Source organism: Aricia agestis, chromosome 11 (genome assembly GCF_905147365.1).
Source record: "Aricia agestis chromosome 11, ilAriAges1.1, whole genome shotgun sequence".
NCBI lineage: Eukaryota > Metazoa > Arthropoda > Insecta > Lepidoptera > Lycaenidae > Aricia > Aricia agestis.
The window spans coordinates 2,779,562-2,806,855 of record NC_056416.1 but is presented as its reverse complement, the minus strand read 5'-3'; the positions used below and the strand labels follow the sequence as shown (position 1 = coordinate 2,806,855).

The 27,294-nt window shown below is 36.6% G+C and overlaps 1 protein-coding gene across 1 annotated transcript in view; it reads right to left on the bottom strand.

Annotated features, from left to right (window-relative positions):
- Positions 1 to 27,294, bottom strand: part of LOC121731821 (guanine nucleotide-binding protein subunit alpha homolog) — a 43,438-nt gene that overhangs the window by 8,197 nt on the left and 7,947 nt on the right. Inside the window, exon 2 of the mRNA XM_042121482.1 lies at positions 7,787 to 8,055. Coding sequence (XP_041977416.1) covers positions 7,787 to 8,055 — 269 coding nt within the window. The remainder of the gene's footprint in view (positions 1 to 7,786; positions 8,056 to 27,294) is intronic.

The following is a 27,294-nucleotide window of genomic DNA, read 5'->3' as shown; positions in this document are numbered from 1 at the left end:
AAAGCACCTCAAATGACCATAAGATTATTTACCTCTACGCTTTTCGCGAACTTAATGTTATTCATTGGACTTTCATTCGACACAACGAGAAGTAAACAATAGCATTGGCCTTAAACGTCTTATGCCATTGATCTATGTTTCTTGGTGTTAAGATACTGTTTATAATGACAAAAATTGTTAGTAGTTTGGTTCACATGATCCTTGTGGTATATTAACTCATAGTAATTACCTAACAAAATATTACTACAAGAATTCTTGTTTACATATCATATTAGATTTCTATATTAAATACTTAAATAATAATTCCATTATTCATCTTTAATACTGTGTATCAATGTCCTTTTGTAAGTGCCATAAATAAACTGTGATCAAAGTAGGTTTTAAGCTAACATTAGGGTCGAGGTGTAGACTTAGGGGCACTATGGAAAAAAAGATTTAGAAAAATTTTCGATTTTTTTTTTGTGGTACAATAAACCCTATATTTTTTTAGTTTAAATGTGTAGCGACAGTCATTACTGACATTTATTATTAATATTTTTTTTTATTTCAGAGGCACCGTTTAAAAGTTGTAGTCAAAAATATTTAGAATTTTTTTCGACAAAAAATCTCGTAATAACCCTGTATTTTTTTTCGCGCATCGTGTCGAACTCACCATAGGGATAAGTTTTACCCATGCGGAAAATTTTCGTAGGTCGCACCGTTTTCGAGAAAAGCCAGGTTGAAATGTCATAATACTTAAGACGAATTTTGACCCAATTATTATTGGCGCATTCGATTGCCATTAGGATTTAAAACGGAATATTTAACATGTTTAGGGCCTGTTTCTGCAACGGGTCATCAGCTCTTTTTGTGCATAGAAAAAAATCTATTACCATATTCTGTTATTGTAAGGATGCAATTGAGAAAAAAATGAGATTGACTCGATGTTCTACAAAACTTCTTTTGACCGGGAAACATTCGAAGAAGTTAGTTTCATACGATACTAAACGGATAGGATTTTCTGTACCCACGCCGAAACCTGCACACACAGTAAACAAAAAGTTTTCTTTAGCGTTTGTCAATCTTTCTGTCAATATTCTGATACATGTCCAATATGTCGGATTTTGGTTGGATTATTTACTGTATACCAGGGGTTCCCAAACTGTGCGCCGCGGCGCCCTGGTGCGCCGTGGAAAGGCAAGAGGGGCGCCGTGAGTCGATCCTCCGTCATTTTCCATAACCACAAATATAATAAAAATAAAATAATAATACGAATTTTACAGAGCAGGCAGATGATTAAATATTGGTTTATTATTATTTACTTGCTTAACCTAACTATAATCAATAAGGGTTGTTTAATCATGTATCTTTTTAGTAATTAAGTAGGGCGCCGTGACAAAACATCGAGACTTGTAAGTGCGCCGCAGGCTGAAAAAGATTGGGAACCCCTGCTGTATACAGTACTAGTAGCGCCCTCTGCTCCGACTTTTGCATATTATTACTTAGTGCCATCTTTCTGCAAATCGAACACGTTTATCTCTCAACGACTAAAGTCATTATGTAATCGTTGCACATAACATAATAATTTATATAAGACTTGATAAATGACTAATAAAACTAACTTTGGAAAGTACAGGATGTGGTTTCGTTTCAACACATCATTTGTCACGTAGTGATAAGCATCATCATTGTTCCATTTACTGTCATCAAGAATAAATATTTAGTACGTAAACGACGCGACGTATTCAAATGTCTCTATGACAGTGACGCACATACGTTAAAGATTGCTCGTAAAACTATGCATAACTGCGATTTTAAAAATCGGCCAAGTGGGGTCGGACTCGCGCACAAAAGGTTCCGTACCATTATAGAGCAAAAATAGGCAAAAAAATATGCTTTTTGCATGGAATTTCCCCCCTTCATTTGTGAAAATTTCAACTGTCTAGCGAGCAAGGTTCTAGAGATATACAGCCTAGAGACAGACAGACGAACAGGGTCTCGTTTTTACCCTTTGGGTACGGAAGCCTTAAATCCGCACAGAATAATGAAAGGGGAATACGCAGATTTATAGGTCTCTTTGGTGGGGCGAGGAGTGGGCGAGGGTGTGCGCACGGGGCCACGCTATTGGTAGCTCAGTAATCTTTGTTGGTGGATCGCGATCAGACGGTGACGTAGTTGGTAGCTATTGGTAGATATTAAACTAGATGTACCAGTTTCGCCGAGCAATCTTAAAGTTATGCGCGCAGTGCGGCCTATAACATATTTTATACGCCGTTATTACTTAACGTCGAACTCTGTCTTGGGAAACGGAATCGTAAAATGTTCATGTAAATATTACTTCGCCAATAAAACCACTATCAAACAGATATCGCCGCCATAAACTATATTTAAACTTATTGCTTATTAATTTCCCATGATTCTGATTGATTTTCGGATTTAGTTTGGCATCATAAATGATTTTTTAATTTAAAAACTTTAAATGAAGTCGTCAAAATGTGTTTAAGTACCTAGTTTCCAGTTTTTCTTTAAACTGAAAACTTTTACGTATTAAGCTTTTTTTTCGAAAGTTTCTCGTCTATCTGTTACGTCATAACGCTAAAACCACTGAACCGATTCTAATAAGGAGATATATCTACTTTGAGCCCCGGGATAGGTCATAGGACATAGGATAACTCCTGCGCGAGGAGATTTCCTGTAATAAACGAAACACCTACCTGCTTACTAACAAGGTTAGGTAGCGCAAAATCATTCAAGATTTGCTTTGTCCTTCATGTGACTTTTCTAATAAAAATCGACAAACCGTGTATAGTTATTCTAAATATTCTCATTAGTATGTAAGTATTTTTGTAACATTAATAATTCCTTATGTAAATCGCGTACGTTTTTCTCGAAACCTTTTAGTTGGAGCTCCCGCCTACTATCAAATGTCCATCAGTGCAACGCTAATGTGTTTGGATTTCCTACCTCGCATATATTTAGGTCATGTATGGAAATAATATGAAGCAAAGATTTAGTATCAGCTGATATATTATAACAGGAGATTTCTTCAGAAGCTTTAGCGTAACATACATATAAACACGTATAAGATTTTTATATGGAGCCATTTTGTTTTACCGCGTTCACGAATATTTCAAAAAATAGATAGCTAACATCAATACAAACAAAAAAATAATCTTGGCCAAAACCGCGTAAAGTGTCACATTTCGAAGATTTGAGCTGCCAATGTTGCAATATCTTAAATTGGTAAAACTTTGGCAGCTCATCATCAAAATCCCATACATTTTATATCTTACTTCGCTATCGAAACTGACGAATGCAGAGTAAGCACTTCGCTCTATTACCATGTCTATTACGTGTACGATACAGTAACTATACAGGTATATTACATAAACAAAGACGATCAATTAATATGAAACACACAGCGGCGGATGTCATTAGCAATTCCTAATTAATGGCGCGAACAGTGCTGCCAAGTGCCAACCTTCCGGTACCTGTGTTTTAGTACTACGGACTGCCCTCTTACATTTTAATGCCCGGTTTTTGAGGTTTTTCGACATTTTTTTTACTGGGTAACGTCAAATATCCTCAGCCTAGGCGTGTTTACACACGCGCCGCAGCGGCAGCGGCAGCGGCACCGCCACCTAGGCGGTGCCGCTGCATGCTCAATACTCATCCTTGTATTTATATGGGCCCTTCTTACACGGCGCCGCCGCGATGGCAGCGAGCGGTGCCGCAGTTTTCAAGAAACATACGAGACTAGTCGGACCCATGATCGCGCCGCAGAACCTGCGGTGGAGACACCTCCAGCGTCGCGGCGACGAAATTTGGAAAACGCGCCGCTGCAGCGGCGCCGTGTGTAAATAGCCTATGTGTCTAAACACACCATACCGAAGTTCCGCGGCGGAACTTCGGCATGATTCCGCTTGCAATGTATTTTAAATTACCGATGACACACTATGCCGAAATTACGTTATTATTGTAGGCGTTTGACATTGCTGACGTAAACATGCCGAACTTCGGCATGGTGTGTTTAGACACTTAAAATATTTGTTCCTTTGTTTCCTATAACTTACCTACCTTGCTTTACTTTACGTATGAAATACAATTTTATCAAATTATAACTATTTAAGTATGTAACCTAAAAACCAAAAACTAGTTATGTCGGATATCCGTATTATAATAGCTTATTTTACGAGCAATACAGCAAAACTATTAGAAGTGGAATATTTAACGAATCAGGATTTTGACTAGGTATACCATTATAATATCATTATACATAAAAGTTATTTGATTTGATAATAACGTAACTTCCAAATACCTCCGTTCACTAAAAACTTCCATCATTGCAAAAACACATACGCAGGATTGAGTGATAGACAAAAATGACAGATCAAACAAACTGTAATTATTCGACTTACAATTTTATAATCACGCCGAGCGAATGAATCCTTAAACGCGAAAAATTTAAAAAACACTTTCACGTTTTAAAAACGCAGATCAAGGAACGTAGTACGTTCTGAAACTGAGACTTAGGCTGGTATAAATAGTCAGTACTTAAGATGCGACCCGGTCTCAACAAGACGCGGTTCGGCTCCATGATTGGTCCAAATTTTGACAGCCAACCAATCACAGAGCCTGAATTGTGTCTTGAGACCGAGATGCATCTTGAGTACTGACTATTTATACCAGCCTAAGACTGTAGAGTCCTACCTACATCCTGATTCCTGGCAGACGCACAGCAAAACAAAAGTACGAAACAGCTTATTAATTGAAAGAAAATAGTCAAACTATGACACCATAATATAGTCAGTATTTCAAGTACATAACCCGGAATCCCACTTTAGTCAATAGGCACCGAGTATAGTTAACTAGTAGTAGTAAAGTAACGTACTCTACTACTCTACATCCTAGCAAATGCTCATCAAAAATTTATAGGACAGTTGATTGATTGAAAGAACATAGTACAACTAAGATACCATGGTTTCCTATTTCAAGTTACAGTACTTTTGCTTCTACGGCAATACGCACCGAGCATAATTCGAGCAACTCTCTGACATATGATCGATATGACATAATACGTATAATACATCAGCCGTCGATGCATTAATAATGCAAGTTGGCGCCGAGATGCGCGCGCGCATACAACACACAGACTAGCAACAGGATATGTGTTGAAATCATAACGAGCCTCTGTCCTATATTGGAGATACATTTACCGTTTTTAACTGTGGCCAAATGGGATCAATTTCTTATACTTAGGTACTTTTGAGGAGTGAGCACACTGAAACGGGCCGTGCCGGGGCTCAGCGTGCCGGGACTCATCGCAGAAATCCGCCTCCATACAATTTGTATGGAAGCGGAAACCCGCTGCGCCCCGACACAGTGTGCGATACGCGCATCCGCTTCCATACAAATTGTATGGAGGCGGATTTTTGCGATGCGCCCCGGCACTCTGAGCCCCGGCACGGCCCGTCTCAGTGTGCTCACTGCTTTAATGAGACAAACATGTAAATCCATACGAATATTTTATATGCGAAAGTGTAATAATTGTCTGTCTGTCTTCGCGCCTAAACCGCTGAACTGATTTTGACAAGATTTGGTATGGAGCTACTTTTGAGTCCCGGGACAGGAGTCAGGACATAGGATACTTTTTGTCCCGGAAATGAACGGTACCCACGCGATAACCGAATTTTGGGGCAATGGAGCTGCGGGCGTCATATTATAGTTTCTTAACTCTTGATGATCTTGTAAATACATTTTTTTCAACGGTTTACAGTATAGAGTCGGGAAAAAACATCATAGCTAGTTTAATCATATTTGTTTTCTCTTTCCCATTCTTTAGAAAAAGACCATTTACTAGGCTTGAAAACAGCTTTAAATAATGTAATACTATACAGTATGTACGCGATAATACAGTTCCTAGAAAAAAACTAGCCTTTGAGTATATGTGGTCGAAAAACGCAAAATATGCAAAAATGTAGAGTATGAACTTCGTATCACTCTCTCCTCCCAATACAAAACTTTCCCGGATTTCCACAAACATTTCAAGACTAAAATAAACAGAATCGGTTCAGCCGTTGTCGAGCGTATAGAACAAAATTAAAAATTATCAGTGGTCACTAAATGGCGGACCGCGGTCCGCATCCGGACCCATTGTGTGCGGACCAAGCATGTTCGAAGACGAACTTCGTTAAAAATTAATTTCGACCTCGACATACTGATGAGTGATGAACATATTGTTGCAACAAATATTGTCACTTTTCTCATTGATACAAATAAATACCTTTGTAATTTCCGTAATTACATTTGTTTAAAAATTATTATTATGCGGACCGCGCTGGTCATTTTATTTCTTAAAACGGACCCCGAGCGAAACTAATTGACGACCTCTGTGGCTCAGTGGTGAGCGCGTTGGTTGCTCAAGCCGGGGGTCGCGGGTTCGAATCCGCCGACGGAGCAAAAAGTTTTTCAAAGTTCCTGGGTCATGGATGTGTATTAAATATGTGTATCATATAATAAAAATCTTAAATATATGTATAGTATAAAAATTATTAAATATATTTCCGTTGTCTGGTACCTGTAACACAAATCCTTCAGGTACTTAGCACGGGGCCAGACTGACGTGGTGTGAAGCGTCCATAGATATTATATTATTATTATTATTATTATTGGCAGTAATTGGTGACCCCTGATATAGATTATTATAATATCTTGGATGAAAGTACTGTGTTCCTAAACACTGAGCAGTGTACTAGCAAAGTAGTCGCGGACAACATTTAGTATGACACAATTTCATTCTGTCTCTGCGCACGCGCAGCTCATACAAAGTCACCTGTGAAGTATGATTTATTGCTCGCTGCCTCGTGTACACTATAACGGCTGCCAAAATATATCATTATGTTCACATTGAAACAGTATTCTTTAAAAATAATTGTAATAAGATAATAATTGCAAAGTTTTCACGCTAGGGGCAGCATCAACATATTATAACAACATACATTGACAACGTTTCTGTCAAAATTCTGATATGGCGTGTGCGATGTCGGATTTTCGGATTATTTACTGTACGTGCTAGAAGCGCCCTCTGCTCTGATCTTTGCGTTATATAGGTACTAATTAGTATCGAGAAGTAAGTATTCTTTAAAGTATTTAATAAAACTAGTTAGCCTACAAAATCAAGTTTGTTAAATAATAGCATGAATTTTCACACGCGACCTAACTAAATACTTCCTTATTCAAATGTAGTCATGATTGATCAAATTGAAGGTTATTATTTATTCAGGTACTTTGTTTTTTTTTTTACAATTCACATATTTTGTTCAGCACTGCCTATAACATCTCTATGTTCTATCTGTATGTACCGTCCCAAACTAAATATCACGATTCACGCGCGACATGAAACTTATTTGTTGGACCTACTTCCAGCAGTCCTCTAATCGCTTGTCAGAACATTACTTTTACAGACAATTAGACATCTAACCCACACTGGAGCCCACCCCCTCACTACTTACTTTCGATACATCTAAAGCACGTAACCATAAACCGGTAAAATATGCGCCCCTTTTGAGTTTGTAGCGGCTGATAAATATATTATGTAGTCATGATTTATTAAATTGTAACCAATCCAGCTCAGCCTATGGCTAATTTCTGGGAATTGATAGGAGTTTATCTTTTGAATAGCGTTGTAGACAGCTTAACTATTCGTCGTAACTCGTAAGCCAATCAAAAGCGATATCGAAAAGATAAACTCCTGCTAAAAAACCTCATAAACCATCATTCAACCTAACCATACAAAAGTATGTCTCACCTATCTTCCGACAGCACCTGGTCGAACTCCGACGACGAAACGAGGAACAGTATCGACGTGACGCTGTCGAAGCACTGCGTCCACTTCTGCCGCTGCGTCCGCTGACCACCGACGTCGACGAACACGAACGGCACATTCTGGATGTCTATCACGCACTCCGTGATGCCCTTCGTCGCCTTCCGACAGTGGAGGATGTCCTGGTGGGAGGGGACGTAGTCGGGCCGCGCGATCCGCTCTAGCTCACCGAAGAAGTAGCTCACGGAGTCGCTCTGGAAAGAGAGGAAGAAGGTTGTAGAACATTCTAGTTTGTTTTCGAGACGGTCAAAGATAAGGCACTTAGGTATATTTAGGAGAGAGAGAGAACCATAAATTGAAAAGGGGGAATTTCCTGTCCTGTTTAAAATATTATTTGAAATAGATCACATTTGCAACTACAAACTTGGCAAGAAGATAATATCATTTCGCAAGAGCCGCTACACGATCATTCGCGTAAGGGAGCTAGAAAACTTTGAGAGCAGTTATAACTTTTGATCCCAATAATATAAGTGCTGCTTGCATAATCAGGACAATACTCACACTGGAAAAAAAAACTAGGCCCCTTATAATTGTAGGATTACAGTTAAGCCAATTTATTAAACTGATTTGTGAGATTAATAGGATATCAATGATGGTTATTGAAGACCTTAATTAGGTACCCGACATAAGTCTAGACAACCGCGGCGCCCGCACTAATCTGGGTTAGCTGACTGCACTAATGCCCATGTCCTAAACCATCTGGGTAACCCAGGTTACAAGCATGATGATGTCATCCTAGTCATAATATCAGACGAAGTCTTCCAGTAAAACCTTTCCCTTGTGACCAATTAATATTAAGAGGGAATATTTTAAAGCAGTCAAATATTATTTAAAAATCTTGCTCAAGTTTGGCAAGAACAGCAAATCCAGAATGATATGTCACCTAGTTTAACCACTATGAAATTCTTCTCCATAAAAAGCATCACTGCAAAATTATTAAGTTAAACATATTTTGAGACAAGTGCAAGAAATTGTAAATTATACCGTACCGCCAGGGTTGCCGAAAACTTAACATTCGCATAGCCACTTTTTGCTTAGTGTTTTTTTTCATCAAAAAATTTAAATCATACAAAAGGCTTAAAATGGTTGGCCTTAAAAGATTACGTAGTCGTTGTTTCTGAAATTAACAATCAGTACCTGGATGACCGAGCTTTGCTCGGTATAGCAAACACTCATTGACTTCGTGTTACTTAATAACGCCATCTGCTGGTCGTTAAAACAATTTGTTGCTAACAAAATAGTATTATTATTCGCCAATAGATGTCAGGAAGAGTCATATTTTTCAGTTTATCGATTATCGATAAAACACGAATAAAAAGACATTTTCTGAAAATGATTCCTAGCAAAATCGATTTGTCGCCCCCGAAACCCCCTATATACTAAATTTCATGAAAATCGTTGGAGCCGATTTTCTCCAAGAATTGCTCGTTTAAAGATATAAGATAAGATTCAGCTACTTAAAGTTTACCCAAATCCGTGCATTAATTCCATACTCTCAGCCCTGCGACTGACAGCACTTTGAACTTTAATAAAAACACAATTTTGCATGTTACGCATGACAGCCAACGGTTGTGTAATTAGGTGTTCCGTTAACAGCGAAATTGCCTCATTTCGTCGACGTCCATACGTCCCTTATTTCGTCCGTCCCACCATCCTGTCTCTGTTAGTTATTTGGTATCAGATTTATCCAGTAAAGCTCTCAAAGGTCTTCTAAAATTAAGATGTTCTCATGTCATATTGAAGTCAATAATTCGTCCGAAATAATTGTAATTTTGTATCAAAATTCGTCGCAAATAAGTGCCGCCTTTACTTTAAGAAGCTTAACCTTAAGCCTACGAAACTTGCAAACCAATTATCAGGTGATGAGGTTGTAGCCTATAGGGACTATTCGGGGTGAGACAACACTTGAACCAATGGACAAAATTCAGGGAATTCTTGGCAACATGGTCCTTAAGTTTACGGTATCTGTCCGTTCCTGTGGTCCGTTCGAATGCCTGACCGGCGCGAACGTGACCTCACACACGACATTTAGCCCTACTTAATGTCAACTCAAGTGTCAGGATTGATTGAGCGTCCTTAATTGTCGTATGAAGCGTACTTTATCGACGCACTGACTTTTACTCTCTTAAATGGTCATATGATTTCGTGGCACTATCATCATCGATTTTAGCGGCGATTTTGACAAATTGATTTAAAGTTCTTATCTAATACCAATAAAGATTGGTCAACCCGTTTTAACACCTCCATCGTGGATATTGCAGACACAATATATTTTCAATTGTTATGTGGCAGCCGGCTGCAGCTTAGGGATTGATGGGTTAAATGTAAAAAAAAAACAATATTACACGGATACTTTCTTATTCGGAGTACTCACTGGGGGTTAGCCGGTGTCCTTGGATGACTAGAAGGCATTAGCATTCCACTTCGTTCCTAATGGTGAAAGACGCGAAATATTCACAATTTAGATTTTAGAGTGTAGTCTCATGAGAATACCGCAAAGAAACCGGCATTTCCTAACTTAAATGTTAGTTCGGTAAATACGAGAAGCGACAAACTGTCTGCTTGAATTGGCATTTAACGTATCGGAAAAGAGAGCGATATTATAATGTATGCAATAAAGGATATAAGCTGTTGGCAGTTAGGCTCACGCCTACAACCGGCTTAAACGAACAAAGACTGGCGCATACCACAAATATGCGATAAATGCATGACCCTTTTTTAGATGACAACTAGTCAGCGCTATATAAATGGATAAATAATTATGTAAAGCTCTACCTGCTCCACAAGACCTGCTCCTACAGAAAATGACATAACGTATGTGACAAACCTTAATGAGACACAAAGAACATACTTTATACTCAGCACTTAGAGCACATAACTATGCTAATATAAAAATGCAGTTTTTCCATAATACTACTGCCAGTTTATATATTCACCCAGTAATTGAAGATTTTAATAACGCAACCGAGCTGTAATATACAAAATGACATTTAATTAATGGTAGCCCACTGTGAGACGTTAATAACGTGGAAACTGTAATTCTAGAGCTGCACTGAGATGAAACGATCCGTCATTTTCAGATAAGAGATCTATTACTGTTGAATGACCTACTCTATATTGTATAGTAGTCACCGTGGTCCAGAAGAGGGTTTAAAGTTTGGAGAGGCTCTTGATTCGGAGGCCGTGGTTCGAATCCCACGTCAGAAAAATGATTTTTCCAATCACGTGACTAGAGATTGCCCAATGGTCGAAATTCGACCTTAGTTTCAATGACATTAGGACTATATTTTGTAAAAAAATATTGACTTTATCATATTTTTTTCAACTCTTGTCTATGGGACTCAGCTGATCTCAGACTGGCCGTGTAAGCATTGTATAGTATCTAAGATTCAATTAAAAAAAAAAACTATAATCCATTTTCAATTTGTCACCTTGTTGTCAACAGACTTCAACCATAAATAAAAGAGTATAATTCGTATTGTCACTCAAAAATCTGTCATTTTCCTAGTGTGTGTGTTGTAGTGTGTGTAATGTTTTATTTGTTAAAAAAATGTATGATAAAAGCATAATTTCAAAATAATATTAGCTCGATGCACTCCTTCACCATATAAACTATAACTGTGCAAAATTTCATTCACCTACGTTTCCCCATTTTCCGTCAAAAGGGATACAAAGTTTTTGGCTCACGTATTAAATATTTTGGGAGGGAAGGGTTTCTATGAGTTTTTTTTTTCGTAGATGTTGTGCCAATTACTATGTATCTATATGTATATTAATAGTATTAATAATAATAATAGTAATTGGCACAACATCTACGAAAAAAAAACTCATAGAAACCCCTCCAAAATCTAGATTTTTAGAAGAGGAGTAATGGAAATCCGGACCCCCCCTGGGACTGCGCTAAGTAGAGGCATTTAGTCATTACTACGGTCTAACAGTATGGACCATCCACCTAGCTACTAGATATGCTAGGTCCTCGCTCCTTACATAAAAATTAAAAACTTTTTATACGTGGGAGAGCCATGCTTCGGCACGAATGGGCCGGCTCGGCCGGATAAATACCACGTTCTCACAGAAAACCGGCGTGAAACAGCGCTTGCGCTATGTTTCGCCGAGTGAGTGAGTTTACCGGAGGCCCAATCCCCTAACCCCTACCCTATTCCCTTCCCTACCCTCAACTATTCCCTTCCCTTCCCTTCCCTACCCTCCCCTATTACCCTATTCCCTCTTAAAAGTTCGGCAACACACTTGCAGCTCTTCTGATGCTGCGAGTGTCCATTGGCAACGGAAGTTGCTTTCCATCAGGTGACCCGTTTGCTCGTTTGCCCCCTTATTTCATAAAAAAACCTACCTCAACATCATACGACGACAATATGTCAGTATTCTTCACATTATCTGACAAAGATCCCATAACAATGTATGGTCAATGGTCCCAGCAGCGGGTCTAATGCACAGACACACAGACACAAAAGGGTGTATGTACGAATTTAACACCTCCGCGTGAAAGCGAGGGGCCACCACATGAGTAACTGTACTCGTCGCTCAAAGACCAAGATCAACGAACCTTGACATCTAATAACACACGACTGCGATCCAAAAAAGTATCGCCAACATTCAGGCTTAGTGTTGTCTTAGTCAAAGCTTTTTATACCACCAAAAAAAGTTATGCCTATATTGAGGCTTAATGTCGTCTGGCTAGTAGCTAGTTTTTAGTTTAACGGAACCCTTATAGATTCGTCATGTCTGCCTGTCTGTCTGCAAAATATACTGATTTAAGGGATGGCACCCACTTGAGATGCGATTTTAGGGTTCCGTACCCAAAGGGTAAAAACGGGACCTAGGTCTCCAGGCTGTAACTCAAGAACGGTAATAGCTAGAGAGTTGATTTTTTACAGATTATGTATATTTGTTGCCGCTATAACAACAAATACTAAAAACAAAATAAAATTAATATTTAAGGGGGGCTCCCATACAACAAACGTGATTTATTTTGGCCTTTTTTGCTCTATATCAATAATAGCAAAAGGTAGGTACTTGAATTGTTCACAAAATCCTTAGTTATATGTGAACTTTAATATTTAATAATAATATTAAAATAAAATAAAAAAATAAGGGGGGCTCCTATACAAAAAACACAATGTATGGTCTAATTTTGCTCTATAATGCTACGGAACCCTTCGTGTGCGAATCCTACTCGCACTTGGCCGATTATTATAATATGAGACAGCCTATTGTAATCCTTCCTAATATTATAAATTCTAAAGTGTGCCTGTTTGTCTGTCTGTCTGTCTGTTACGTCTTAGCGCCCAAACCGCTGAACCGATTATGCTAAAATTTGGTATGGTGATACTTTGAGTCCCGGGATAATATAGGATACTCTTATCCCGGAAGAATGGTCGGTTCCCGCGCGATAAACGATTGCGTGCGTCATCTAGTTCAAAAATATTTGCGTGTCCTTTTAGTGTGCTCCCGAGCCCTAACCCAACCAAAGAGGTAAAAAAAAATAAGAGTTCAAATTATTATGTATACAAAAAATCTAACCCTACTTTAAATAATGTACAGTCCGTTAAAATTAGTTACGGTTCGATACATTCCAATCAAAACTTTCTGATTCTGGCTTCTATCGTAATACATGAGCCTGCAGAGTTATTTTATTATATATTTCCTGTTTATTTACGAAATCTCATAAAACCACATAAACATCTGCAAAACCGTAGACCTACCATAACATACATATAGACCAAGGTCCTTATGAATAGATTCGTTCATAATTGTACATCAGTTTCCATGTGTGTGTGCTTGTGTATGTTTTTAACACATGTTTGGGTTACAATTTGTATCTCACCTAACTTTCGTGTTTATATTTGAACTAGCTTGCTACATGTGTAACTAGTAACTGCTGAATGAAAGCAACTTTTGTATTTAAAGTGTTGATCGCCTAGGGATATTTCTTCTATTATTGAATATTCTAAAAGTATTATTCATTTTTTATTCATCTCTGTTTAACGTTAAATGCCGTACAGCTTTCTGACCGTCTCTATTCCATTATTGGTAAATAACCAATTAACAAAAATGATAACTAGAGAAACATGGCTCGCTCTTGTCATATTAATGTAACACAATCCCGTTATTTCGGGTACACGGAGCCTAGAACTCGGGAGGAGGTCCGTACATAAGAAATCAATTACTAGGGTAACATGATATCGCCGTGTTCTTTCTGGATATATGTGTCACGAAACCATGTTGTACGCATCAAAATCCCTGATCAAAGATAAAAAATGACAAAACACAGCGGGACGCGAGTGAATGATCCGGGAGAAATCGTGTGAGCCCATCACAAGACAGGTGTTAGAAGTTATAGCTTCCAGAAATTTCCACGTAGGAGAAACAGAAAAAAATTGGATTCCAGAAATTTCGGCGTTAAAAGTTTTCAAATCTGCTGATCTAATGTGATGTCCGATTAGATGCTGCGAATATTATATAGCTGTACTGTTGTAGTAGTTGTTTTTTAGGGTTCCGTACCCAAAGGGTAAAAACGGGATTACTGAGACTTCTATGTCCGTCTGTCTCCAGGCTCTAACTCAAGAACGGTAATAGCTAGAGAGTTGAAATTTTCACAGATTGTGAATATCTGTTGCCGCTATAACAACAAATACTTAAAACAAAATAAAATTAATATTTAAGGGGAGCTCCCATATAACAAACGTGATTTTTTTGGCCTTTTTTGTTCTATATCAATAATGGCAACAGGTAGGTACTTGAATTTTTCTCAAAGTCCTTAGTTATATTTGTACTTTAATATTTAATAATAATATTAAAATAAAATAATAAATAAAGGGGAGCTCCCATACAAAAAACATAATTTTTGGCCTAATTTTGCTCTATAATGGTACGGAACCCTTCGTGCGCGAGTCCGACTCGCACTTGGCCGATTTTTATATGGTAATGCTACCCGAATAGCACAGTAATAGCATCTTGAAAATATACTATTTTATTTAAATTAAATTTCAATTTTTAGGGTTCCGTACCTCAAAAGGAAAAAACGGAACCCTTATAGGATCACTTTGTTGTCCGTCTGTCAAGACCCTTTTTCTCAGGAACGCGTGGAGGTATGAAGCTGAAATTTATATCAATTACTCAGGTCTACTGTCCCTTGAAGCTGTGAAAAAATCAAACTTCTAAGCCAACGCAATCAAAAGATACAGCCGTTTATGCCGCAAATTTTCGACACTTGCAAGGGAATCAAAACCTACAGGGTGCTTCCCGTGAACTCAGAATCTTGAAATTTGGTACGAAGCAACGTCTTATAGCATAGATAAAGGAAAAATTACGAAAACCATAAATTTTTAGTTACATCACATAATATATTTTTTTTTAATAATTTTAAACTTACTACCCATTTCCTCATAAACGCGTAGAGGTATTAAATTGAAATTCATACCAAATACTCAGGTCTATAATACCTTTAAGCTGTCGGAACCCTCGGTGCGCGAGTCCGACTCGCACTTGGCCGGTTTTTAAGTATAAAGATCTTTTTGAAATTAGGCTTTAAAACAACTTAGCCAATGGGCATTGTCCAAAAAAATCACATGTACTTTTTATATTTTTTTTCGTTAAAATAGGGTATTTTAAGAATATAAATTAAATTTCAATTCATTGGCTAGTTTTTTCTCAATAAATTTTTAAAGTTTCGCTCTGACGTCATCACCGGCGGCCAATTGACCTCTGCAGTATGTTTTAAATTTCCTTTCAATCTTATTTATAATGGCTGGTTCGTCAAATGCAAGTTCTCATTATGTGAAAGCTAATACGAGAAGCTTACCAAAAGTTCGAAACGTAATGTTGGTCGAATTTATTGCTAATTTAATGCCATTGAAGGTCAAACTAAGGTTAAACATATTTGTTCAAAAATATAAGTAAATAATGGGTATTTTTTTTCGTTTATATACAGAAAAACGATCACTGACCTTATTCCTCGAAATGTTTTTGTAATGAGCAAAATTAAAAAAAAATGGACAATCCCCATTTTGATTTTTCACACCGATATAGAATAGACCACTGGAATTGACCTAGGCTACGTTTTATCACTGCACAATGTATAGATCCCTTACAATTTCCTCTTCCTCGTACGATGTCGCGGACTTAACAAAGCAAATAAAGCGATAAATTTCTCCAGCTATTATTAAGACGTGGTAAGCCAGTGACGTACGGCGACGTCATAATCGGCCGACGTAATTGGACGCGACCAGCGAGATGTGAAATGGAGGAGCAGATGCTCGTAGCATGGCCAATGAACAGGGTATTGTTTGCGGTTTGCTAATGCTTTGGTAATAGATCAAAAGATTTAGATGCATTTTTTGGAAAAAGTATTTTAAGAGCCTACTGTCAAAACGCTAGCCCAGCCTACACACAACGCTATCTATCCAATCGTAATACAATGATTCCATGAATCGTGCTCCCGGGCAATGTGCTTTACACTGCAGCTAATAGTGAACAATATCGCTTAACAACGGTTCCCGCATTATAGCACGAAAGTAAAGGACGTATGTCCTAAAAATGTTTTTGATGATAACTTAAAAATTAAATACAATAAGTACTAATATTTACTTTAGCTATTATTTTATAAAGAGTGTGATTGTAGTAGTGCAAGTTATTTGATGATAGTAACTCAATAAGTGTAACAGATATTTGTTGAAAAGCCGAGAAAGATTCATTATTTCGAAAAATAAAACTATCGAGTCAAAATGAGTGAATCGTGTTTTCCCTTAGCTAAATATCAGATAAATATACAATTATTAAATAAATTTCATTTCATTTGAGGTAATCGTCTTCCGGGATCGTACAACTTTTTAGAAAACACAGCAAAATTTGACAGCCCGCTCTTAAAGAATATTTAAATTACAGGCTTTTTAATAAATGGGGTCATAAATGGTTTATCGCGCGGGAACCGTACATTTTTTCCGGGATAAAAAGTATCCTATCACCTATGTCCTTTCCCGGGACTCAAAGTAGGTACCTCCATACTAATTCCAGCAAAATCAGTTCAGCGGTTTGAGCGTGAAGAGGTAACAGACAGACAGACACACTTTCGCATTTATAATATTAGTAAGGATATCCAGAAGTATAATCTTATGCTCCTGTGAGTCAGGAGTTCAGGACAAAGGCCAGTGGACTGATAAATGCAGGCAGCTCATACAAACTGTCTTCAACAAATGTTTTCCTGCTTAGCATTGTGCACTTTTTCTATTGTAGAGGTCTGAAATAGAGACTCTGTATGATATTATTACACGATATTCACAGTATATTATAAGCTTGGCAAGGATCAAGATTTTTTTAAATCAGCTATAACAAATCAAGACTACTTGCTGAATATTTGCCCCCAAAAGATTTGGTTAAAACCAAATTTTTTAAGGGAGTTATCAAATTATTCAAAAATACTTTATTTTTTATTCATTATTTCTGAACCTATAAAATCTCATACTTTAGTATCTAAGCAATGATATCCCTGGGAGGTGAGCCAAAATCTTTTCGTTTTCGCTTCGTTATAGAATCGCCGATGAAAATGTATGGAATTGACATAAGCGTTCGTTAATATGACGTTGACGTTCGACTCGTTTTATGTCAATTCCATACATTTTGATCGGCGATTCTATACGAAGCGAAAACGAAAAAGTTTCGGCTAATGCTGCTGGTGCGGCTTAGATACTTTATGTTGTTGAATTGCCTAATTCCTTCAATAAGGAATTTACTTACTTATTTCTCTAACATTTTCTTGGATCAAGTGAATAAGATTCAGTGAATAACTCGTCTCTTTCACAATATGAATTTCTAGTAGGCAATCGTGTGGGTAGATTGAAATTAGGTATTAATTGTTTCGAATGGAATGTTAATAGTTTCCGACTCGATTATAATTCAGCAATATAATCTGTAACTTGGGAAGGGGCAGCAAAATTGTTATTCAGAAGAATAACAATTTTGCTGTCGCTTCGCAAGCAAGTAAATAAGGCGGTAAATTATAAATATATTATATTAAAAATCCAAGATCCAGGACTAAAGTAATAGACGCCCTTCAGTACGCACAAAAACTAAAGTGGAAATGGGCCGGACATATAATCCGGCTTAAAGACCATCGGTGGACGAAAGCGGTCACAACTTGGAGAGGACCACAAGGAAAACGACCAAGAGGTAGACCACACGCACGCTGGGAGGACGACTTAAGAAGCGTTGCAGGGCCAAACTGGCAAGACGTGGCCCATGACCGGGAAAAATGGTTAGGTTTGGAAGAGGCCTTTACCCGAGAGGGATTCCTCATTTAAAAATATTTATATAAGTAATATATAAATTTTTCAAAAAAACTTAAAAAAAAATTGTAACATTTTTATTAAGTTTATATTACGTGTAAATAATAATATGTGCCTGAAGTTCCGAACGTTCAAGTGAACGAATTAGCTACAAAACAAAAACAACTTATCTTGTGTATCAAAATATAATATGCATCATAGTGAGATAAGGGGACACTTTTAGAGGGTGCAAATGTTATTTCTAACTCAAAAAATAGTCACCCCTAAAACCCACCCTTATAATTCCAAGTCGGTTTTCTTCCACCCCACAGTGATTGAAAATTCTAAAAAAAATCATGCTAGTATATTTATAGATCCTACATACGATGGTAATATTTTCAACTTGCGGACTCACCCCTAAAACTTACCCTTAAAATTCAAAGTCGATTTTCTCCCACACCACAGTGATTGAAAATTCTAAAAAAATTCATGCTAGTATACTTATAGATCCTACATACGATGGTAATGTTTTCAACTTGCGGACTCACCCCTAAAACTTACCCTTAAAATTCAAAGTCGATTTTCTACCATACCACAGTGATTGAAAATTCTAAAAAAATTCATGCTAGTATACTTATAGATCCTACATACGATGGTAATATTTTCAACTTGCGGACTCACCCCTAAAAATTACCCTTAAAATTCAAAGTCGATTTTCTCCCACACCACAGTGATTGAAAAATTCTAAAAAAATTCATGCTAGTATATTTTAAGATCCTACATACGATGGTAATATTTTCAACTTGCGGACTCACCCCTAAAACTTACCCTTAAAATTCAAAGTCGATTTTCTCCCACACCACAGTGATTGAAAATTCTAAAAAAAAATCATGCTAGTATATTTTAAAATCCTACATACGATGGTAATATTTTCAACTTGCGGACTCACCCCTAAAACTTACCCTTAAAATTCAAAGTCGATTTTCTACCATACCACAGTGATTGAAAATTCTAAAAAAATCCATGCTAGTATACTTATAGATCCTACATACGATGGTAATATTTTCAACTTGCGGACTCACCCCTAAAACTTACCCTTAAAATTCAAAGTCGATTTTCTACCATACCACAGTGATTGAAAATTCTAAAAAAATTCATGCTAGTAAACTTATAGATTCTACATACCATGGTCATATTTTCAACTTGCGGACTCACCCCTAAAACTTACCCTTAAAATTCAAAGTCGATTTTCTCCCACAACACAGTGATTGAAAATTCTAAAAAAATTCATGCTAGTATACTTATAGATCCTAAGTAAGGGTAAGTATTTTTAATACCAAAATTGGGTATTAATTTTTTTAGTTTATGGTAGACTTTTACATGGAACTGCCCTGTTATCTATTATTGACAAATATTTTTAACTATAAGGCATCTATTATTTAAACTTATATTATTACTTCCAATGAAATAAAATACGAAAAAGATGACTGATAAATGTATACTTACCGAATGACACAGAGATCCATTAGCAATCGATGAAAACGACACACCGTCGATGTTTTCTATATCTTTAATTAGTGTAGGTATTACTTCTGCGAGAAAAACTTTTTTTGCTGTGGGTTATTTTAAATAAATTAAACCAAGTAAAAAACCACAATGTCTCGAAATATCTCAAAGCGTTACGTCACAGATGGTCGAGCTTGAATGTAGTCGTGGAAAGTTCCATAAATTTTGAATTTTAAGGGTAAGTTTTAGGGGTGAGTCCGCAAGTTGAAAATATTATCATGGTATGTAGAATCTATAAGTCTACTAGCATGAATTTTTTTAGAATTTTCAATCACTGTGTTGTGGGAGAAAATCGACTTTGAATTTTAAGGGTGGGTTTTAGGGGTGAGTCCGCAAGTTGAAAATATTACCATCGTATGTAGGATCTATAAGTATACTAGCATGATTTTTTTTAGAATTTTCAATCACTGTGGTATGGTAGAAAATCGACTTTGAATTTTAAGGGTAAGTTTTAGGGGTGAGTCCGCAAGTTGAAAATATTACCATCGTATGTAGGATCTATAAGTATACTAGCATGAATTTTTTTAGAATTTTCAATCACTGTGGTGTGGGAGAAAATTGACTTTGAATTTTAAGGGTAATTTTTAGGGGTGAGTCCGCAAGTTGAAAATATTACCATCGTATGTAGGATCTATAAGTATACTAGCATGAATTTTTTTAGAATTTTCAATCACTGTGGTATGGTAGAAAATCGACTTTGAATTTTAAGGGTAAGTTTTAGGGGTGAGTCCGCAAGTTGAAAATATTACCATCGTATGTAGGATCTATAAGTATACTAGCATGAATTTTTTTAGAATTTTCAATCACTGTGGTATGGTAGAAAATCGACTTTGAATTTTAAGGGTAAGTTTTAGGGGTGAGTCCGCAAGTTGAAAATATTACCATCGTATGTAGGATCTTAAAATATACTAGCATGAATTTTTTTAGAATTTTCAATCACTGTGGTGTGGGAGAAAATCGACTTGGAATTTTAAGGGTAAGTTTTAGGGGTGAGTCCGCAAGTTGAAAATATTACCATCGTATGTAGGATCTTAAAATATACTAGCATGAATTTTTTTAGAATTTTCAATCACTGTGGTGTGGGAGAAAATCGACTTTGAATTTTAAGGGTAATTTTTAGGGGTGAGTCCGCAAGTTGAAAATATTACCATCGTATGTAGGATCTATAAGTATACTAGCATGAATTTTTTTAGAATTTTCAATCACTGTGGTATGGTAGAAAATCGACTTTGAATTTTAAGGGTAAGTTTTAGGGGTGAGTCCGCAAGTTGAAAATATTACCATCGTATTTAGGATCTTAAAATATACTAGCATGAATTTTTTTAGAATTTTCAATCACTGTGGTGTGGGAGAAAATCGACTTTGAATTTTAAGGGTAATTTTTAGGGGTGAGTCCGCAAGTTGAAAATATTACCATCGTATGTAGGATCTATAAGTATACTAGCATGATTTTTTTTAGAATTTTCAATCACTGTGGTATGGTAGAAAATCGACTTTGAATTTTAAGGGTAAGTTTTAGGGGTGAGTCCGCAAGTTGAAAATATTACCATCGTATGTAGGATCTTAAAATATACTAGCATGAATTTTTTTAGAATTTTCAATCACTGTGGTGTGGGAGAAAATCGACTTTGAATTTTAAGGGTAAGTTTTAGGGGTGAGTCCGCAAGTTGAAAATATTACCATCGTATGTAGGATCTTAAAATATACTAGCATGAATTTTTTTATAATTTTCAATCACTGTGGTGTGGGAGAAAATCGACTTTGAATTTTAAGGGTAATTTTTAGGGGTGAGTCCGCAAGTTGAAAATATTACCATCGTATGTAGGATCTATAAGTATACTAGCATGAATTTTTTTAGAATTTTCAATCACTGTGGTATGGTAGAAAATCGACTTTGAATTTTAAGGGTAAGTTTTAGGGGTGAGTCCGCAAGTTGAAAATATTACCATCGTATGTAGGATCTTAAAATATACTAGCATGAATTTTTTTAGAATTTTCAATCACTGTGGTGTGGGAGAAAATCGACTTTGAATTTTAAGGGTAAGTTTTAGGGGTGAGTCCGCAAGTTGAAAATATTACCATCGTATGTAGGATCTTAAAATATACTAGCATGAATTTTTTTAGAATTTTCAATCACTGTGGTATGGTAGAAAATCGACTTTCAATTTAAGGGTAAGTTTTAGGGGTGAGTCCGCAAGTTGAAAATATTACCATCGTATGTAGGATCTATAAGTATACTAGCATGAATTTTTTTAGAATTTTCAATCACTGTGGTATGGTAGAAAATCGACTTTCAATTTTAAGGGTAAGTTTTAGGGGTGAGTCCGCAAGTTGAAAATATTACCATCGTATGTAGGATCTATAAGTATACTAGCATGAATTTTTTTAGAATTTTCAATCACTGTGGTGTGGGAGAAAATCGACTTTGAATTTTAAGGGTAATTTTTAGGGGTGAGTCCGCAAGTTGAAAATATTACCATCGTATGTAGGATCTATAAGTATACTAGCATGAATTTTTTTAGAATTTTCAATCACTGTGGTGTGGGAGAAAATCGACTTTGAATTTTAAGGGTAAGTTTTAGGGGTGAGTCCGCAAGTTGAAAATATTACCATCGTATGTAGGATCTTAAAATATACTAGCATGAATTTTTTTATAATTTTCAATCACTGTGGTGTGGGAGAAAATCGACTTTGAATTTTAAGGGTAATTTTTAGGGGTGAGTCCGCAAGTTGAAAATATTACCATCGTATGTAGGATCTATAAGTATACTAGCATGAATTTTTTTAGAATTTTCAATCACTGTGGTATGGTAGAAAATCGACTTTGAATTTTAAGGGTAAGTTTTAGGGGTGAGTCCGCAAGTTGAAAATATTACCATCGTATGTAGGATCTTAAAATATACTAGCATGAATTTTTTTAGAATTTTCAATCACTGTGGTGTGGGAGAAAATCGACTTTGAATTTTAAGGGTAAGTTTTAGGGGTGAGTCCGCAAGTTGAAAATATTACCATCGTATGTAGGATCTTAAAATATACTAGCATGAATTTTTTTAGAATTTTCAATCACTGTGGGGTGGAAGAAAATCGACTTGGAATAATTATAAGGGTGGGTTTTAGGGGTGACTATTTTTTGAGTTAGAAATAACATTTGCACCCTCTAAAAGTGTCCCCTTATCTCACTATGATGCATATTATATTTTGATACACAAGATAAGTTGTTTTTGTTTTGTAGCTAATTCGTTCACTTGAACGTTCGGAACTTCAGGCACATAAATAATATGTATTATGTAGAGTCAAAAGAAAAATGTTGTTAACGCACTAGTAAAATATAGTTAATTGTAAAACTAGCTTAAGTTAGAGGAAACAAAAGGCTTTTTTATTTTTTTATTTTTATTTATTATTATATTAAATTTACTGCCTTATTTACTTGCTTATTAACTTACCGCCTTGACCTTTGATGTTTGGGTTCGCTAATAATTTTTAAGAAAATTATGAAGAAAAGATTATGTATATTAATGTCTGTAAGTTTTCGCTATAAGAGCGACAAGTATATAAACTGAAGTATTACTTAAACCATAGTTAACATACCATAATTATTATTTATTATATGTATTTAAAAAATAGACCGTATGTTTCAAAATAAAAAATAACATTAATTTGTACATGCGATAAAATTATATCTGACGCTTACGAAATTATGTATTACATACATGCTTTTATTGAAAATTCCTGTACTTGCGCAATTTTTATCGAATACCGATAGTGTGGCCAAGGATTTTTTTTTTATGAAATAAGGAGGCAAACGAGCAAACGGGTCACCTGATGATAAGCAACTTCCGTCGCCCATGGACACTCGCAGCATCAGAAGAACTGCAGGTGCGTTGCCGGCCTTTTAAGAGGGAATAGGGTAATAGGGGAAGGTAGGGATGGAAAGGAAACGGAATAAGGGAGGGTAGGGAAGGGAATAGGGTAGGGGATTGGGCCTCCGGTAAACTCACTCACTCGGCGAAACACAGCGCAAGCGCTGTTTCACGCCGGTTTTCTGTGAGGACGTGGTATTTCTCCGGTCGAGCCGGCCCATTCGTGCCGAAGCATGGCTCTCCCACTTTTAAGAATTATTAAGAACAAAGATTCCCAAAAACGCGGAACAGTAAAAGTGTTTTAAGATGGTGTTTTATTACGTATAATAAATGTTCCTATCCAGGGGATAGGGATATTTATTATACCGTATTCGTATAAGGACGATACGATAAACGAAGGACACACGAATAATTCGTATTCGTGTGTCCTTCGTTTTAGTTATTTTGATATTATACAAGGAAATAATAACTGAATCAAGTAGACACTATGACTGTGCCATAACATAACATATTTTCTTTATTGTTCAATAAATACCTAAGTGACATTTAAATAAATAGCAGACTAACTGAGATTTGTTAACAAATAATTTAAAAACGAATTGAAACGTAGTATACTGTGTAACATTCCAGCCTGCAGGTCCTTTCAGTTTCTTTTTGGGATACATTAGGGAATCTGGCGATAATATTTAGATAATATTTATACGTGGGAGAGCCATGCTTCGGCACGACCCTTCCCTATTACCCTATCAACACACCTGCAGCTCTTCTGATGCTGCGAGTGTCCATGGGCGACGGAAGTTGCTTTCCATCAGGTGACCCGTTTGCTCGTTTGCCCCCTTATTTCATAAAAAAAAGCTTCTAAAAACCTTCAATATGGTGCTTATTTTTTCAACATCCATACTAACTAATATTATTTAAAATGAGAAAGTGTCTATCCTCCTCTGTCTGTCTGTCTGGTGATACCTCTTCACGCTCAAACCGCTGAACCGATATAGCTGAAAATTATAGAGGGTCCCGGGAAAGGACATAGGATACTTTTTATCCCGGAAAATTTTTCGGTTTCCGCGCGATTGACGAATTTCGGCGCAAGGTAGTTGCGGGCTTCAACCAGTTAACGTACTAAATGCGTTCATATTTACGGGCACTAAACACAATAATAGGTCAATGTCGAGAACAGAACCTTGGTGTTCGTTAATTCGGCTAATTGCGAAGGGATCTATTAGCACCCTTGATTAATACCTAATGAGCATTGGCGCCTAATGATCTATGAAAGCCAATGTTTGTGGAATTGTTAATTGAAATAATAAGTGCTCCACAAAAGTTTTGACGTCGACGTTAGCCGGTTTTGTGGAAACCATATGGCATATAATATCATCTAAGCACGATGTTTACACTTTACAGTCCTTATCTGTGTGAACAAGATCATTCTTTCTTCGTTTATTCAGTGAAACGAAGAAGGAAGGACACTATTGGCGAGAGATCAGGCGCAGGACCGACTTTTTACATGCTCATTCGCCATATCATAGATCATCATTTTTAGGGTTCCGTAGTCAACAAGGAACCCTTATAGTTTCGGTCTGTCCGTCTGTCTGTCCGCGGTTTTGCTCAGAGACTATAGTACCTACAAAGCTGTAATTTGGCATGAATACACATATTAATGATGCCGACAAAATGGTACATAAAATTTAAAAAATATATTTTTTATGGTACCTCCCCTACACATCAAGCGGGGATGATTTTTTTTCGCACCCACCCCATCGTGTGGGGTGTCGTTGGATAGTTTTTTTTTTTTTAATATTATGAGTATTCATAGATCATTTAACAATTTTTCATAGACAAGTCAGACTCTTCAAACAATTAGGAGTATCAGCGCAAAAATCTCATTCACAACCCTTGAAATCCTAGCGCAAACTGACTCAATATTTTTAATAGGACAGAACAAATCAGGCAACCAAAAACTTGACAACCTGGATTGTAGAGACGAAGATTCTTCTTCAGAGGGAAGCCCAATTCTGCATAACAGGTAAGTCTGGTCTTGAAAATAAGAAACCAAAGCATTAGAGCTATACTCACTGCAAAATTACGGTAAAACGGAAATATTTCTATTTAGTATACAAGATTACTGTCCTGCAGCACTAATATAATATATTCTGTGCCTGCAGGACGAAACATGCGACGCGGCCTTTATCACCAATTACTCCATCGTTAGATAAATAAACGTTCGATAATTATTATCAAGCTTGTAACTCACATGTTGGCAAATACCTGCCGGTGACTCATACGAACAAAGAACGTAAGGGTTAGCTCACATGGACGAGTACGCTTTCATCACTATCATCGGATGCTGACGTCCTTGGTGGTATGACCTTCGTAAGTTCATTTAGTGGCTTTGAACTTGGCTCTCAACTCGAGGGTGTGATGTTGTTTTTGAGTTTTGATAAGGCAGGTTGATAATCTGACTGTCTGACGACAAATATGAGCCAAGGATGCATTCATCTATAGCCGCTGTCCCCAACCGCCCGGGGCTTTATTTGTGACCCGCGTGATGTGAAACCATTTTGAAATTCACGCCCGACGACAAAATAATATAAAGTTGTCGTGATAGTCGTGAAATTTTTTCCACTTTTAAATCGTTAATTTTCAAGAATGTTATTTTTTAACCTTAAAAAAAAATGTTGCGGCCCGCGACACCAAGACCAAAACATGTTTGTGGCCCGCATGAAAAAAAGGTTGGGGACCACTGATCTATAGGATAGGGCAAATCGGTCCTGCATCTGACCTCTCACCCACTAAAGCCCGGTCACTAAGAAAGAGAGACTCATAAATTCGGCCATTGATTTATATCGCTACTAATCTCTTGCACTCGAGCACGTTTATCTCGTTTTCACTTACATTTCCATGTGTAAATATTTTTGCGTGTTAAGTGACAGGGCTACACCTATCAACACATCAATCAAACATAATGTTATTTTATTTTAGTCTTGAAATCGTGTTGTGTTCACACCCTAGAGGTGCGACGGTGCGATGACATACCAATTACCAAGTATTCACTATCGGTATTCAATGCGCATGTTTTGTGTTAAATAAATGTTGTATTTTTATTGTTTATATTATAATAATCTGTTTTGGGTTGGTTGAGATTAAAAAAAATCTCAATAAAAAAAAATTGCATCAGAAGTGGGATCATTTGGCGTTTCTTAGTAATTTTCGTGGGGTAGTCGCACTGACCTCTATGTATTATAGAGGTCAGTGGGTAGTCGCGGTCGGTGGGAGGGGTGATGATTTTAGCAGTCTATTGATCAACTGTTTTGCACTAAATAGCCTATACTGTAAGATGTGACGTTTTTTTAACTTTTGATTGTGTTTTAGTATATTTTACTGTACGTACCTAATTTTTTTGTCGATATCTTAATTAAATCTTTAAAACTGCTTAAGTTTGCTAACTTTGTTATTTAAGGATGCAAGTTTAGTACAGCTTTAGCGCTAAAGAGATAAAGGATCTAGAAAGTGAGTGAGTACATAAACGTGTATGGAATTTTAGATGTTAAGTACTTTAAACGTTTATTTGATACTTACATGTTGACTTTGCCTTCTTGTAAGAAAATCTTTCGGTAACGAAACCGTTCTTTCCTGTATTATATTCTGTGTGTACAATTTTTTTTTGTTGTAATTGGCCCAGACCCAGGTATTTTATCATACAAAAAAAGGTAATGCTGTTGACTACTTC